We start from the raw sequence: 16,940 nt of genomic DNA, 5'->3' as shown, positions 1-16,940 counted from the left end.
CCGTAGCCACCCACCGCGGGGGTAAGGGAAGGAGATGCAAACTGACCTGCTGACAGTCCTGGAAGGCCTGGCTCACCTGAAAAATGACCGCGAGACAGGGAAGAAGGTGAAGACCAGAGGTAAAATGCATCCTTCTTGCTTAACACTTGCTTTTAAAAGGATTCCTTCATTCAATCGTATTTATTGAGCGCTTACTGCGTGCAGAGCACTGTACTAAGCGCCTGGGAAGTACAAGTTGGCAACATACAGAGACGGTCCCTACCCGACAATGGGCTCACAGTCTAGAAGGGGGAGACGGACAACAAAACAAAACATGTGGTCAGGTGTCAGTCATCAGTCATTTTTAGACTGTGAGCCCACTGTTGGGTAGGGACTGTCTCTATATGTTGCCAACTTGTACTTCCCAAGCGCTTAGTACAGTGCTCTGCACACAGTAAGCGCTCAATAAATATGATTGATTGATTGATTGATCAGAATAAATAGAAGTAAAGCTAGATGCACATCACTGACAAAATAAACAGCATAGTAAATATGTACAAGTAGAATAAACAGAGTAAAAAATCTATTAAGTGTTTACTGTGTGTCAAGCATTATACAAGCACAGGGGTAGATATGAGATAATCAGATTGGACCAGACCAGTTACAGATGAGGTACCTGAGGCACCGAGAAGTGACATGACCAAAGTCATCCAGCAAACAAGTGGAGGAGGTGGGATGAGAACCCAGGTTCTCTGAGTCCTGGGCCCATGCACTGCTTACTAGCCAGCATCCTCAGCTCTGAATCGTTCCTCCTCTCCCAAAGTGGTCTACACCTCAACCTCCACCTGTCCCACTCACTCTCACCCCGCAACTCCACTTCTTCTGAGTGTGTGACTCTGAGGCAGGGAGGTTAGGGGTGACAGGGAACAGGCTTCAGATCATTTGTGATCCTTTGGGATGTGGCTCCTTTTGGAGCCATGGGGCTCAGAGCCCTGTCCCCACTCACCTCGCCTCTCTCCTCCAAATGCTGCAGTATGGCCCTTGGAACCCCGTGTCACTCCCACGGTATCACTCACACAATACACCACACACACAGACCGTCACTGAGGAGACCCAAGTTCTTTAGAGACACTCCGGCATCACCCACAGCCAAGTATGAGAAGCAGAACCTTCTCCCCTTCTTTACCTTGGAATCCTCGAGGTCCAGGGGCACCTGAAAAAATGGAGGGGAGAGAGAGAGGCTGTGAGACCCAGGCTGAACTAGTTCAGGGTCAGTATGTTGGTTCACAAGACAACGTTAGCCCCAGGGAAAGGGGCAGGAGGACAGGAGGGGCAGATAATAATACTGGCATGTGTTAAGTGCTTACTATGTGCCAAGCACTGTTCTAAGTGCTGGGGGTGGGTACAGGGTAATCAAGTTGTCCCACGTGGGGCTCACGGTCTTAATCCCCATTTTACAGGTGAGGGAACTGAGGCACAGAGAAGTGAAGCGACTTGCCCAAAGTCACGCGGCTAAGTGGCGGAGCCGGGGTTTGAACCCATGACCTCCGACTCCCAAGCCTTGTGCTCTTTCCACAGAGCCACGCTGCTTCTCTGGCTTCTCTGATACAAACAACCTTGGGCTACAAATGGGTTCAAAAAGGAGGAGGATGTTTCAGGGGTCGGGGCCACTTCTGATGCCTTGGTTGCTAGAGTGTAAGTGGGGGAGGGCAGGGTAAACTAGGAGAAGTCTTCACGCTTTCTCCAGTTTTACTGCTTGTGGGAGGACTCTCCACTCTGGAATAATAGAGGACGATTTCGAGCTCTCCCTACCAGCACACCCACTGGTCTTCCTTCTCCCATATGGGGCAATGTGGATCCTACAGTTGGTTATAATAGTGTCTTCAGGCTTGGGAATCATCATCATCATCAATCGTATTTATTGAGCGCTTACTATTGCAGAGCACTGTACTAAGCGCTTGGGAAGTACAAATTGGCAACATATAGAGACAGTCCCTACCCAACAGTGGGCTCACAGTCTAAAAGGGGGAGACAGAGAACAAAACCAAACATACTAACAAAATAAAATAAATAGAATAGATATGTACAAGTAAAATAAATAGAGTAATAAATATGTACAAACATATATACATATATACAGGTGCTGTGGGGAAGGGAAGGAGGTAAGATGGGGGGATGGAGGGGGGGCGAGGGGGAGAGGAAGGAAGGGGCTCAGTCTGGGAAGGCCTCCTGGAGGAGGTGAGCTCTCAGCAGGGCCTTGAAGGGAGGGAATCACTGCTTGCCACTGGACAGAGAGGTCCCAGATCACTCAAGTGAAGCCCAAATCACCCCTTGCTTTCTGCATGATCTGTTGCTCTGCATTATCCACATTACGCACTCTGATCAAGGAGGGCAGTAATCGAGGGCTGACTGGAGTTTTGCTGAGGTGGTTTCCACAGTTAGTTCCACTGCTGAAGCCACTTACATTTCAAGGGAGTAGTTTTCATTAGTGTGTGGAATTCAGTAGTTTCAATAGCGTATGGAAGAGGAGGCAGGGGAAAACAGATGAGCTAAAAAGGAGAATCCTTGCCTCTCACCATCTCATACTCACCATGATCTCCTTTTGGACCAGGGGGACCAGGTGGGCCTGGGGGGCCGGAGAAGAAGGTTTCTGCGATGGAAAGAATGGAGCAATGTGAGGGTAAGGACATGAGAACCAAACATATTTCCATTTCCCTAACCAACTTGGATGTCTACTGTACTTTCTCTGGCTCTATCATGTCCTTTTTAAGGGCCTCTAGACCGTAAGCTCGCTGTGGGCAAGGACTGTGTCTGTTTATTGTTCTACTGTACTCTCCCAAGCACTAAGTGCTCGGCACACAGTAAGTGCTCAAAAATATGAATGAATAAATGAATGAACTCAGAAACCAGAACTGCAACCTAATTCCAGGTGCAAGCACATGACAGCTTTAAATACAAGAAACTCTTTGTCATCGCTTCCAACACTAGGTTCCAGCCACGGCAGCTATGAAGCCTCAGCCTAAAGGAAACACTTGGGAGACAGGGCTAAAGAAACTGAATTGGAAGGCCTGGGCCTAATAGGCCCTAAAATGTTTGGAGACAATTTTCAGGGCAGAGGGCCTATGCGACTGCAAAATTATGACGTTAAAACCATTTCGTGATACCCTGCTGTTTCTCCTAGCAGAGCTGAGGCCAGATACAGGATTGATCTTACCTGAATTAGTCAAGTAGGAGCCAGGTGGGCCAGGGGGTCCTGGCAGGCCTTCCCCTGGTCAAGAGAAACATCAAACCCAGGTTAGGAATGGGCCTCAGGCAAGGGAGAAAAACCACTCCCTGGCCAGATCAAGTCATCAAATTCTGCCTTTCTTATGGTTTCTCCTTTGTATCGCCGCTGCAGTTCCGAGAGCTTTTATTTGGGGACCATCAAGCCGGACGGATGGTCTCCACATGATCCTTTTACGTTGCATTTCCCACAAGTGCCCATCTACTCTAGCACCCTACCTCCCACGGGTGCTGACCGACTGCACCTTGGCCGATTTAGGGGGCTGACTCAGGATGCAGCAAATCACTCCGCTCAACCCTTCTCCCTCCGGCGGAAACCAAACTCTCTCACCTGCTGGGCCACGGGGTCCTGGGGGTCCTGGGATAGAAATTCCTGGAAGAGAATTCAGATACATCGAGCCGTACCCCTGGTGCACCCCCCTTTGTGAAGAATCAATTTTGTTATTTCCAGTTCCCCACCAATTCCTTTCTGCCCAACGGATAGAGATGCCCAGAGGGTGTTTGTTGGAATTTCTCTGGAGGGCATATGATAGGGCAGGAGGGAACGGACGGTGGGTCTTCAAACTCCTTACCCACCCCAATTCCCTAGCAGTGACCTGCAGGACCCAGCCAAGCTCTGCGTTCATTCCCCAGAAAGTCTGCACTGTGGAAGCTTGGCCCAGTGGTCCAGCATCAGAGGAACGTTGACCGGCTCAGAGGGCAGAGACTTACTGTGCTTCTGACACAGTGATCATACGATACCCACCTGGTGGTCCTGGTGGTCCAGGAGGACCTGGTGGTCCTCGTAAATCAAGATTTTCTAGAAAAAGAAGAGATGGAGATGATTGTTTTTTAAAACTGCACTCTCTACTTCTCTTTATTCCCTGCACCCTCCTCACCCACGAGTTTGTTTTGCCCCCGATCCTTAAGTTATCGGTGTCCCGGTTCTCAATCAGTCAGTCAATTGTATTTATTGGGTGCTTACTGGCTGCACAGCACTGGGCAAAGCGCTTGGAAAATTACACATCTTTTCCCCAAGAGTATCAAACACCTTGCAGCTAGGAACTGGGAAGGACACAGGCGGCCCTTGGGCCTTTAGTTCTCCCAGTTCCAATTACAATCCGGAAGCTGAGGATAATTACAGTATGTGGGGTTTTCACTCATATGATCCCAGCCGGACTCCTTGGAGACTTTGAGGACTATTGTTCACTTCCTGAGGATTCCACAATTCAGGTGCAACCCTGAGGGATACTTGGAGCATCCTGGCTGGGTTGCCACCCACGACAGCGACCCGGCCAGCTCTCGCAGCAAAAGGGAGGTTTTTGCCGCTGGTGGGACTCAGCCCTTGGGGCCCGCTTTGGGGTCTGCACGGACAAACGAGAGCGCGGTACTCACGTCGAGCACTGCCGGTCCCCGATTCGACGGTGCCTTCGGAGATGCTTCCTGTGATGCTTTCATGCACCATTGCGCTCTCACCACGGGGACCTGGAGGGTTTGGATTTCTGATTTCAACATCTGACTTCTTGGAGGAACCCTCAATCAACCAATCGGTAGTGTTTCCTGAGCACCTACTATGTGCACAGCTCTGCACTAAGCGCTCGGGAGAGAACTGTAGAATCGGTAGACACGATCTACTAACGATCTATACGATCAACTGAGGGGGGTCTGAGTGAGGGCTACAGCATCAGAAACACATCGTTCCCACATGAAGAGCCCAGTACATTAGAAGGAGATATCAGGATATTAGATCACGGTTTAAGTGCGGCACTGCAGCTTGAGTGGGAATAATCGGAGCTAAGTCGAACTTGGCTTTCCTGCCCTACTGCAATTCATAAAGTCACCGCACACCTGGGCATAACCAGAAGTCATTGCTAATGAAAGCCGGGAGAAGGGAAAGGACTGAGGTCTTGCACTACTAATGGGGTGGAGAATGGAAGGAGGAGAGGAGGAAAGGAGAAATGGGAGGGAGAATGAGAGGAGAGAAGGATGGAAGGTGTTCAGAAGATTCAGTAATCGTAAATAACCTACCTTGCTGGCCGGGGACACCAGCTGGCCCAGAAGGACCTGGTTTGAAGAGAAATAACAGATTTAATGAGAATTCTGGAAAATCAGTAGTCAAGAGAATGAAGGAGAGGTGAGGGTTGAAGGTGAAGACTAGGTGACTGCCTAGTCTTCACTTCAAGGGGTATTAAACGAATCTTGTAGTCAATCACATAATCGTGCGTCTTAGGCTGAGCCAACAGGAAAGAATAATGACTTGTTTTACTACATTTCCCCTATCTGCAACAGAATAGTGAATTTTCCTGGAAGGCCATTTTCTGTGTTAATTGCTGGGCCGTGCTAAATAATGTAGATTCCCATGATGCCACTGGATTCTGCCCGCAGATCATGGAGCTATCCCCCCTTCCGCCCCCACCTTGTGCCAAGGGAGGGAGCGGCCTGACTGCAGTTTCCCTCTTGCAATTTCCAGCGGGGACTGAGTCGACCTCATGACCGTCAAGAGCGGCTTAGTCAACTTGCGTCTTTGACCAACCTGGGGCACCTGGTGGTCCTGGGGGACCCATCGCTCCGGGGGGTCCGGGTGGGCCTGGGACAGTGACAGTCGATGCCCCATCTGAAAATAAGAGACAGATTGATAAATGGTTAATCAGGCTGCCCCCTCTCAGATTAGTGGTCTCTCCCAGGGCCAGCAGCCAAACAGTCTAATCGTGTTACTCGGCACTTTTAGTTAAGGTTCAGCTTTAGTTCCTGACACCCCAGGAGAGTGAGCTTAAAGAGACGGGCCTAAGAAACTCTCTTTCTCTACTTAACATGTATGCAGGAGAATACCACTAAATCACACCCATCACAAAGCCCCCAGAAATCTGAAACCATCTCGGAAGGTATTAATAGGGAGACAGGGGTCTACACACAATACAAATGGATAAAGAAGGGAAAACGCGGACATTTCAAAACCCTGTCATACCTGCAGTCACAATCCTGCCCGGAGCACCAGTGTCACCTTCAAGGAAAAGAGATGAGGGTTGTTTTTTTTTTTTTTTTTATCAGTGAGTCACTTAATGTATCGATAAATCTCCCTGCACGCTGTTTGACAATTCCCTTTCAGATCCCTTACCAAAAGCCCTATAAAAAGTAGAGAGACTGCAACAGGCTAATTAAGCAATGCTATCTCCACTAGAGACAGAAGGATTCTCTAATGGAGCTTCTCAGCCCTCCATTAGCCTTCTGCGTGGAAGTCAAGACAGTAGCTTCAGTTGAGCATCTACTGATTTAGTCCATTTGGTCAGGTTGAGATGGGATCCGTTTGTTCAGCTCCCACAGGCCCAAGTTGTATTGCTTTCCCACTTTAATCAATCAATCAATCGTATTTATTGAGTGCTTACTGTGTGCAGAGCACTGTATTAAGCGCTTGGGAAGTACAAGTTGGCAACATATAGAGACAGTCCCTACCCAACAGTGGGCTCACAGCCTAGAAGGGGGAGGCAGAGAACAAAACCAAACATATTAACAAAATAAAATAAATAGAAGAGAATCTTCCTTTAGAGCATTCAAAATAAGAGCTCTCAGTAGACGGAGGCATGAAATACCGGTTCAGAAGGACGGTGAAACTTCTCAACTGAAGTTTCTTTGTGGGAACTCAGCCCTCCCCTTGGCAAGTCCCTAGCCAGCTGAAACCCATTTAAGGCTGATTGTTTCCCTGTGGCAGGAGCAGAAGGAATTGTTCCATCTTCCAGGCCTGCCCTATGCTAACTATTCTCTGGTCTGGACAACAGGGCAGGGAGTTGTTTCACGTTCTCTTCCTTCAAACCTAGAAAGATGAAAACGACTCCGTGCTCATACTGCGGATTTCAGCCTCCAACAGAATACTCAAGGGGACCGTGGAACTGCCTCCTTCGGAGTCTCTGAACCGAGTCACGGTCAATGAATACGATTGATTGATCGGTAGCTCAGAGGTTCAGCATGATTAGGACAGTTCAGTGGGTTCCCGGGGCCAGGTAGACAAGCTCAGAATCCAGCTGTAAGTCACAACCACTAGATGCCACTGTCGATTTAGGGTACGTGCCGCTCAGTAACGAAAACCCCCTCCCCAATTTTCCCTCCCACCCCCACTTTGGAGACCCACTTACCTTTGGCGCCTGCTCTGCCTGGGATACCAGGGAGGCCTGATGTGATTAAAAACGAATACAGTCAGGATGATTAATGTCTAAATGCATCAGGCGCCTTCTGATTCGAATAGCGGCTTGCTCAGCAAAACCACCATTTAGGAGAGGAGGCCCAGAAGTTTCTGGGCTTCCAGTCTCCAACTCGGATTTCTTCTACCTTTATAACTAGTTTGGTCTTAGCCCCCACGCAGGCTCACAGGTTTCTGAAACAATAGCAGACCTTCGGGGTGCCTCTGCAGCTTTCTACATCTTTGTCAGAGGATCTCTGGTTACTAACAGTGCTTGGCATATAGTAAGCGCTTAACAAGTACCATTATTATTATTATTACTAGGTTGGGAAACGGTATTATTTTAAAACGGCTTTGGAGAAAGCCACAAGTCCAGGGCCAGGACAAGTTATAGTGACCAAGGATGAAGAGTGATTATTTTACTCTTGGTCCTGGCTCCTCTGATACCAGAGTACAAGTCCTTCTGGCTAGAAAACATCCTGCAGCCACCCTTTCCTTTGGATTTGAGCCCCATCCTGCTCTCTCCACCGTGGCAAGGTGAGGCGAAACAGCAGCCTGAGAAACTTTTGAAATTATAGAAAGTTGGAGCTCTTGTTGGCAATGGCTATTGTGACTGTTGGCCTCTGATCAGCCCTTCCTGGGTGTTGAAGAGCCTGAAACTAACTCCTACGGTATTTATTCCTTATCTTTTTATATTGTTTTCTGTTGCTTACATTGTTTATGTTTCACCTTCCTTGTGGGTCTGTCAACCAACCCCCTTATCCTGAGATTGTGAGCCCCTCAAAAGCCACGGAACTTGTCTAATTTTCCTGTGTTCTTTACCCCCAGTTTTTTAGTACAGGGTTTTGCTTATATTGGCACTTAATAAACACTATTCCTACTGCTACAGTATAGTATGTGGAAGGAGAGGATGAGAGAGCATTCACACTTAAAACAGTACTTTGCACATAGTAAGCGCTTAACAAATACCATCGTTATTATTATTATTATTTCTCTCCCAATCTCACAGAGAACGTGACGTACTAGACTGTAAACTCCTTGTGGGATCGTTTTGAACTTCATTATATCGAAAAGCAGCGTGGCCTAGTGGATAGGGCATAAGCCTGGGTGTCAGAAGGACCTGGTTCCTAATCCCAGCTCTGCCACTTGTCAGTTCCGTGACCTTTGGCAAGTCACTTAATTTCTCTGTGCCTCAGTCACCTCAACTGTAAAATGGGGATTAAGACTGTAAGCCCCATGTGGGACAGAGACTGTGCCAAACCCGATTTGCTTGTATCCACCCCAGTGTTTAATACAGTGTCTGGCACACAGTAAGCGCTTAAGAAATATCACGCTTTTTATTATTATATTGTTCTTTCCCAAGTACTCAGTACAGTTTTCTGCACTCAAACTCTCAAATACTATTGATGATCACCCCCCATATTTGTTGTTGCAACATCTCCTTCCTAATCCACTCCCAGAGGCTTCTGTTGCTCAGCACATTAGGCTAAGAACATACAGATGTCTGAATGTTCTTTCTTTCCAAAATCCAACTTTGGGTAAGCCTCCCAGAAGAACTGAAAAATGAGCTGGATCTTGCTAAGTTTCTTTTAGCCCTGAAACTTCATTTTCTTTAGGTTCTGGCCTTTTAGGCTTGCACTAGTTTAAATGGCTGCAATCCATGCAAATTAAGGAAACTCCAATTGGGGTTAATAGGAATAAGAGGAAGGAGTGACAAAGAAGGAGATGCAATGATTCACCTGTAGGTCCTTGAGGTCCCATGAGCCCTAAAGACGTTTAAAAGAAAAAAAAAAAGATTCAAGAGAAAATCCATATGCAACAGTGCGTAAGTGGGGAAACAGCACCAGTGGGAAGAAAGGACACTGGAGGTTTAAGTAATGTGGATTGGGCAGGCTGATTCCAGGTCCCCTTAGGAGCTGGACTAAGCCTTTCCTTTCAGGTGAGTTAATGGCTCTCCCTTGGAGTTCTGTATTTGCCAACTAGTCCACGGGAAAGAAAAAGAACTTTAATTTCCCCTTAATGCCCCCACTCAAACTTCCAATTCACTCTAAAAACAATGGTGTCCTCGGGCAATTCCAGAGAGAAAAATAAAATACAGCATGAAAGACAGTTCTCATTAGTTTTCCCCAAACAGAAAGTCTGGAAAAGCTTCTAACAGGCCCATCTGAGTGGAGCTTTCAAGGACTCTGAAGTTCCCTTTGTACTGCCCTGGTGTCATCTCCCACTGACTTCTCAGAAGAGACTCCCTGCTTCCCCTCTTCCCTACTCTCCCATTTCAAATGCACTCATTTGAACTCTTAACCCTTCTTTCCTCCACATTTGCCTAAGGGCTGAAGGGAGAGGATGAGAGAAGCAGAGAGGTAGGGAAGGTGACCTGGCAAGCTCTTCGCAGGGTAGCCCCTGGCCTGGGCCCAAATTTACAGGATCTCTGCTAAACTTGCAGGTGTAAGGGGGAAACGGGTCATAATCCACAAAAGTGATCAAAAGGATGGAAAACAAGTCCGAGGAGGACAGGAGAGAGGAGTTAATTTTATTTAACTCAGGGTGGAGAAGACTTCGGGGTAACTTAACTGTTTTCAGGCATTTAAGGTTTTGTTGGGAGAATGCTAATTTGTCTCCCTCTATGACCAAACAAGCAAAAATAATCTCAAGTTAAGATGGGGGAGATTTGGGTTGGACTGAGGGAGGTGATAAAGAACAGGAACAGAGTATCGAGAGAGGTTTGGGAGTCTCCACCCTTGGAGATGGCCAGAAAAAGCAGAGACAAATGTATCCTAGGTGGTTTAGTCATTCATGTGCCTAGAAGCAGTAGATGAGCTCTCCCACAATCCCTCCCAGGCTGAGGATTCTAGCATATAGTTTCTCACCCCCAAGAACTGAGTGAATCTCAGACCCTGACTCAGGAATGACCAAACTCTTCACCGTTTACTGTTTTCGAAAGAGGGTCGAGAGAGGGAGAAATTCCCCTTTTCTCCCTTTGGGAAAACTCTATAGTTTCCTGCCTTCCTTCCCTGCCGCTAGCCACTCTTCTTCGCCACATTACCTGGTTTTCCTGCATCTCCGGTGGGTCCAGGAGGGCCACGAAGGCCAGGCATCCCTGTGAGACCTTGTTCACCTGCAGGTCACAAACCCAAACAACATATGAAAAAAGTGAAATGACCATATACACTCATCATATCCTTCCTCCTTGGTTCAAACACTATTTACACAACTCAGACTTAATGGCTTCACTTCTGGGGCTTGGTGATGGGTGGGAGAAAGGGCCAAAACCAATAACCTATGCCAGGTTTCCTAAGGCACAATCCTTCCTGGCACTGTTACACTTTCTATTCATGAATCGCCTTTACTGGCCAGACATCCTACCTCCTGGTCATCTCTACCTTGGGGTACCTCAAGCTTATATGTTCAAATCTGAACTCATCTTGCCTCTCAAATCTACTCTTTCACCTTGCTTTCCTCCTTGTGAACAGGGAACGTGTCTACCAACGCTGTTGTATTGTACTCTCCCAAAGGCTTAGTACACAATAAGTACTGAATAAATACCACTGATTGGCCGATTGATTTGCCTTCACAGCTGACAACACCACCATCCCTCACTTGTCTCAACCCCACTGCTTTGAACTCCTCCCTCTCTTTCAATCCCCTATTCAGTCTGTCTCCAAATCCTATTGGTTCTTCTGCCACAGCATTTCAGAATCCACCCCTTCCTTTTCGATCAAATGGCCAACACACTGGTCAGGCACTTTATCCCAACTTTACTACTGCATGTGTCTCCCCTCTGATCTTTCGGGCCTCCAATCTCTCCCCTCTCTAGACCACAGTTCACCCTGATGCCTGGATCTTTTTTCTAAAATGTCATTCTGCATACAACTCCCCACTTCTCAAAAACCTCCAATGTTGCCCATTCTTCTCGTCAACAAGAAAAAATGCCTGACCATTGGCTTTAAGGAGTCAAACTGCTATCTCTACCCTAATTCTCCACTCTATTCTCCCACTAAAGCCCAACTTGCACTCTTCGTTCCTCTCAAAATATGCTACTCATTGTGCCATTTTCCCATCTTTCCCACCCTCAAACTAGAGCTATGGCTTATGCCCTTCCTCCTGCCTGAACCTCCCTTCCCCTTCTCATCCCATAGACAACTGCTCTCCCCATCTTCAAAGTCCTTCTGAAATCAGTTCACCTCTAGGAAGCCTTCCCTATTCATTTCAATTCTTCCCACCTTATGTCCCTCCAGTGTCATTTCTGCACCGCGGTGCCACTTATGTATTCATTTGCCACTTGTAGCACTCATCTACCTATTTTTTCTATCTGTAATTTATTTTAGCACCTGCCTCACCCCCCCTAGATTGCAAACTCCTGGAGGACAGAGACCATGTCTACTGATTCTATAATCATCTCCCAAGCGCGTAGTACAGTGTTCTGCACACAATAGGCACTCAAGAGTAGCATGGCTCTGTGGAAAGAGTACAGGCCTGGGATTCAGAGGACCTGGGTACTAATCCCAGCTCCACCACTCTGTGATCTTGGGCAAGTCACTTCACTTCTCTGTGCCTCACTTCCCTAATATGCAAAATGGGGGTTCAATACCTGTTCTCCCTCCAACTTAGACTTTGAGCCCCATGTGGGATCTGATTATCTTTTATCAACCCCAGTACTTCGTACAGTGTTTGACACATAGTAAACACTTCCTAAATACCATAATAGTTATTACTATTATCATCAATAATTACCATCAGTGATTGGACAGTATTGAGAGGATGGGAGACTGACTGCTAGAATCAAAGGGGTTTTATCCCACTGAAACCCACCATGACGTCTGACATTTGTCCCCTTTCATTGGTTTTCGGGTAGGTAGAGATGTCTGAGTGGAGGGGGCTGGATTCCAGGCCCTAGTTTTAGGCTAGTGATTAGGGGGATGGGGAGAAGAAGCAATGACCAACCTCTTGGACCTTGATGTCCATCAGGACCAGCTGGACCTGTTTAAAATGGAATAAGAGCCTGCTGAACGTAACTGAAGTCAGACTTCCTTCCTCGATTGCACCCCGTGGTTCAAGGACCAGAAAGAAGCACTGGCATCCTCTAAGCAGGATGCCCTCTTAGCAGAATGAATAAGCCTTAGTCTCCCACTGATGTGAATTTTCAGGGGGATCTCTAATTCCTTGGCCTTCCCCTACTTGCAGAAAGGCAAAGCAGGGCCTCAAGACACAAGGTTCTTGATAGTGAATCAAGAACCCATCAAGGGGGATGACCACTCACATTCATCCCACTCCCTTTAAATGTCTAAATGTGACAGAGGCAAGTCTGTCCCATGAAGGCTCCGATTTCCTCCCCCAGTCCCCACCCCCAACAAATAACTCCCCTGATGCTGAGGAAACATTCAAAGCAGAACCTTACGCAGCCAGTGTGTAAACTGGGGCCAGAAGAAAGGCAATTCAGAGGAAAAAGAAGATGACCTGAGTTTCAGAAGGTGCTGATACCCTAAAGGAACAATACCTACCAAGCACTAAAGGCAAGAAATAGCTCCACAGAGTTACACCCTTCTGGGGGATATTTACCCATTGCTCCTTTAGCTCCTGGTTCTCCAATAGCACCAGGCAAACCTTTCGAGCCAGGCTCCCCTGTAAGGAAACGGAGTTAGAACGACTAAGTGGAAAAGTGGTTTGGTGGCTTTGGGACGGCCAGCGGCAACTACTCCAACTGCTCTTATGCTGGCAGAAGGGAACAAAGCAAGGAAGGCCCAGACAAAATGCGAGGCTTAAGAGCTTGAAAAAGCATTTTCTCCCCAACTAGATCTGTGAACAACCAACCACAGGAGCTTGCCTACTCTTCCCCTAGTCTCCTGTTGAAAGCAGATGACCCAAACCCAGAGCCGGGACTCATTGGCTCCCTGACCCCAGACTGTGCTTTCTTTGCTCCTAAGAAATGGAATTGATGTCAGTGACCAAGATGAACATTAATCTGTGCTTTGCATTCATCCTGTTAGCAGGTGATAATTTAGGGAGAGTGTGAAGGTGGAGTCCACTTTTTACTATGGAGTCAGCCTGGACTCATAGGCCAGAGTTTAAGGGTCAAGGAAAAAGCCAGCCTCACATGCAGGACCCGTAAGTACTGACCTGTGAGTCCTCGTGGTCCTTTCTCACCCTGGTCGCCTAAAACCAACAGAGGAGGATCAGTTTATGCAGCGTTTTCAATTAAAAGTTTTACTCAAGTGCAGAAAAAGCAAAACTTCAAGCAACCACCTGAAACCCAATTTTAAACACCAGTATAGCAGCATACCTTTTGGTCCTGGAGATCCCAGGGGCCCTTTCTCACCTAAGATTAAAAAAAAAATACATTGGAATGTAAGGGGTATTTCAGGGATGGAGATGCTGGAATTCACCCACCGGGCATAATGAACACGATGGGGTCTTCCAGGCGGCGTGGTAAAGAATAACTCAGGTACCTTGTAGAAGAGGGTGAAGACTCCAATTCGTTGTGTTTCTCTGATTTTCCAGCCTACCGCCTCCCTTCCTGCCGGACTGTTTACATCAATTTCCAGCCCTCCCACCAATGCTTCTTCCCCATAAACATCCTGATAGTTATCCTCATAAGAGCTGCTTTGTCAGGTGTGTTCTACTAGGGGGTCCAAGGTAGCCTAGGACAGATACCCGACCCGGGCTCCGGGCCTTACCTTTAGCACCTGGAAGTCCTGTGTCACCTTTGAATCCTGGAATTCCTGGAGGGCCTATGAGGAAAAAGTGAACTAGGAGATTGATACGGGCCTAATATCGTCCAGGAGAGATTTCAAACTGTGGACCCTGTCTCTTGCACTCCCTCTTCCTTCCTCCCTTCATCCACTGCACCTAAGCCCAGCTGATTGTTCCCAACTTAAAACCGGTCTTGCCCTTAACCGCGATCAGTGCTGTGTTATCAAAACTCTTAAGTCCTGGCTGCCCACCGAGCATTTTACCAGCAGCATAATGAGTCCTGTAGCTTCCAGGGACATGTGCCTGGAAGAAGGACACATCTGCTGTTGATTCATCTTTTGGATTCTATGCGATGCACTGACTCAGACTAGGAGGTAGAGCCGGGCACAGTTTATTTTACTTTTATTTTATTTTCAGTCTTTCCTGAGCCCCAGGTGGGATGGTGTCTGTGTCTGATGTGATTATCTTGTTTCTACACCTCTGCTTAATAGTGCTTAGCACAGAGTAAGTGTTTAACACACCCCACAAGTATTATTATTATTGTTAATACATAAGCAAAGCAGGAGAAAACAACTACATAAGTTTGCATGGACCTCCAGAAACCTCTCTCTGGGATTGATCTTTTAGCTAAAAATACATTTCTTTGAATTTTAGCGTCCTCCTGCTATGAGTTCCAGAAGTAAGAAGATGGGAAAGGAACACTCACCTGAGGGGCCTAATGGTCCTGGAGTGCCCATGGCACCTGTGAAAGGAAAGGGGGATGTTACGGGATCAGGCCCATCACAGGAAGACTGAACCTGGGACAAGGACACCAGAGACTCCGTTATACTGTTCTTTCCCAAGCCCTTAGTCCAGTGCTGTGCACATAGTAAGGCACTCAATAAATACCACTGATCGACTGATAGCCCTGGGACTGTTTCATTTTCTGTTTTAGACTGTCTTTTAGTCTTTTAGACTGTGAGCCCACTGTTGGGTAGGGACTGTCTCTATGTGTTGCCAATTTGTACTTCCCAAGCGCTTAGTACAGTGCTCTGCACATAGTAAGCGCTCAATAAATACGATTGATTGATTGATTGATTGATTGATTGATTACCTTTGGGACCGAAAGATCCTGGGGCGCCCGGTGGGCCTGGAGGGCCTGCTTCACCCACAGCACCTAAGGAACCAAGAAAATCCAGCGATGAAGAGATCTTCAAGAGCTCACCTATGACTTCTCTGGGATCACACTCTTATCTGGCTCCTCTTCCTCCTACCTCAGGAAACCTCTTTCTGTTTAGTGAACTGGAGAAACCGGCTGAGTCATCAGGATATTTCCTCCCCGCCTCCACTCCCCAGACACACATTGTAGTTAGAATTATGACAAACCAAGGGACTCTCTGGTGTTACCAATAGGTGAGATTTCTCTCCCATTTAGCCTTTTGATTTACACTTTTCCCCCCTTCCCCATCAGTGGAAGCAAGCCTGACAGTCAGTGCTCTCATGGCAGCTCTTCTATTGTCTCTGCTTCCACAAAGTCCCAAACACCAACTGAGTACACCTCTAGCAAACTCTGTTTGCTTTGTTCTATGAGTCACTTGGATGCTGAAAGATCCATTTACTGAGCAACGGCCACAGCAGCGGCTCAAGAGGACCGCCCCCGCCCCCGCCCCACAAGTTTTCATTCTCCCAACTCTGCATCCCGATTAAAGAACAATTAGCAAATGGTTCTTTCTGAAACAATCCCACTCCCTGTTGCACCGTGATGATCTACAGGATGCAGCTGAGAAGCCCGGACAGTCCCAGTGCGTGCCACTCCATCGAGACCCTGAAATGTCCTTGGGTTTCAAAGGAAAAGTCTTTATAGCCCAACAACAATAAACCTTTCAGTCCTTTATGTGGGGAACAACTTGCATCGTACCCCTTTGTAGAACTTGTTCTTTCTTCCTACTAAAACTGCCTCTTAAAAGGACAACAGAGCAGGATTTGTGCCAGGCTCTAGTCATACTTCTAGGGCAGCCCCGGGCTTGCTAAGGTGCAAACCTTCATAAAAAATGGAGGACAACGATTCATAAACTATCTCCTCGGGTCATCGTGAAAAGACTGCTTATAGCACTTCGACTCAGCTTTACCTCAACACTCCCCTCTTTCCTAAACTCCCATCGTAGGCATGCAGCTGGAAATCATTCCATGGGGAACTGGGAGAAGTGCAGATAGTCAGGGCGCTGCTATGTCTCCAGGGACAAATTAAACCCCGAGAGACAGACTGGGTTCACTCAGGGTGGTTTCCGTTTAATGCTGGGACCATCTCTCTTACCTTTGTCTCCCTTCTCGCCAAACCCAGGTGGTCCCGGTTCACCACGCTGCCCACTTGGCCCTTCTCGTCCTCTCTGACCCATGGGTCCTTCCATGCCAGGTTCACCTGCAAAGAATCACCCGCAACCACAAGTCACCAACACTTCACATGCTAACGTTCTATGTACTGGAGGACTTTAACCACATTAAAGCTGAGAAGACCCCCTACTCAAAAGAATTAAAATCCTATTTAACAAAGCAATTTCCTCAAGGGGTAATTTCAATCGATGAACTGATTCAAGCGGCCTAGGGGATAGAGCGTAGGCCTGGGTGGCAGAGGACCTGGGCCGTAATTCCAGCTCTGCTACTTGCCTGCTGTGTGCCCTTGGACAAGTCACTTCACTTCTCGGTGCCTCAGTTACCTCGTCTGTAAAATGGGGATGAAACGGTTCCCTCCACCTTGGACTGTGAGCTCCATGTGGGAAAGGGACTGTCTCTGCTCTGATTATCTACCAGAGCACTTACTACGGTGCTTGGCATATAGTGTGTGGGTAACAGATAGCGTTTTCAT

General features: G+C 47.5%; 1 protein-coding gene across 1 annotated transcript in view; it reads right to left on the bottom strand.

Annotated features, from left to right (window-relative positions):
• The window catches only part of COL17A1 (collagen type XVII alpha 1 chain), a 61,008-nt gene that overhangs the window by 13,105 nt on the left and 30,963 nt on the right, over nt 1-16,940 (bottom strand). The window contains exons 23-43 of the mRNA XM_038757874.1: nt 16,392-16,496; nt 15,192-15,254; nt 14,805-14,840; nt 14,083-14,136; nt 13,689-13,724; nt 13,526-13,561; nt 12,968-13,030; nt 12,353-12,388; nt 10,455-10,526; nt 9,151-9,177; nt 7,368-7,403; nt 6,206-6,241; nt 5,774-5,854; nt 5,269-5,304; nt 4,636-4,725; nt 4,007-4,060; nt 3,593-3,634; nt 3,194-3,247; nt 2,570-2,629; nt 1,166-1,192; nt 47-76 (exon numbers count right to left, since the gene is read on the bottom strand). Of these exons, the coding sequence (XP_038613802.1) occupies nt 47-76; nt 1,166-1,192; nt 2,570-2,629; nt 3,194-3,247; nt 3,593-3,634; nt 4,007-4,060; nt 4,636-4,725; nt 5,269-5,304; nt 5,774-5,854; nt 6,206-6,241; nt 7,368-7,403; nt 9,151-9,177; nt 10,455-10,526; nt 12,353-12,388; nt 12,968-13,030; nt 13,526-13,561; nt 13,689-13,724; nt 14,083-14,136; nt 14,805-14,840; nt 15,192-15,254; nt 16,392-16,496 (1,074 nt within the window). The remainder of the gene's footprint in view (nt 1-46; nt 77-1,165; nt 1,193-2,569; nt 2,630-3,193; nt 3,248-3,592; nt 3,635-4,006; nt 4,061-4,635; nt 4,726-5,268; nt 5,305-5,773; nt 5,855-6,205; nt 6,242-7,367; nt 7,404-9,150; nt 9,178-10,454; nt 10,527-12,352; nt 12,389-12,967; nt 13,031-13,525; nt 13,562-13,688; nt 13,725-14,082; nt 14,137-14,804; nt 14,841-15,191; nt 15,255-16,391; nt 16,497-16,940) is intronic.

This window comes from Tachyglossus aculeatus, chromosome 16 (genome assembly GCF_015852505.1).
Source record: "Tachyglossus aculeatus isolate mTacAcu1 chromosome 16, mTacAcu1.pri, whole genome shotgun sequence".
NCBI classification, from domain to species: Eukaryota; Metazoa; Chordata; class Mammalia; order Monotremata; family Tachyglossidae; genus Tachyglossus; species Tachyglossus aculeatus.
The sequence above is the reverse complement of the archived record's forward strand: the minus strand, read 5'-3'. Positions and strand labels throughout refer to the sequence as shown.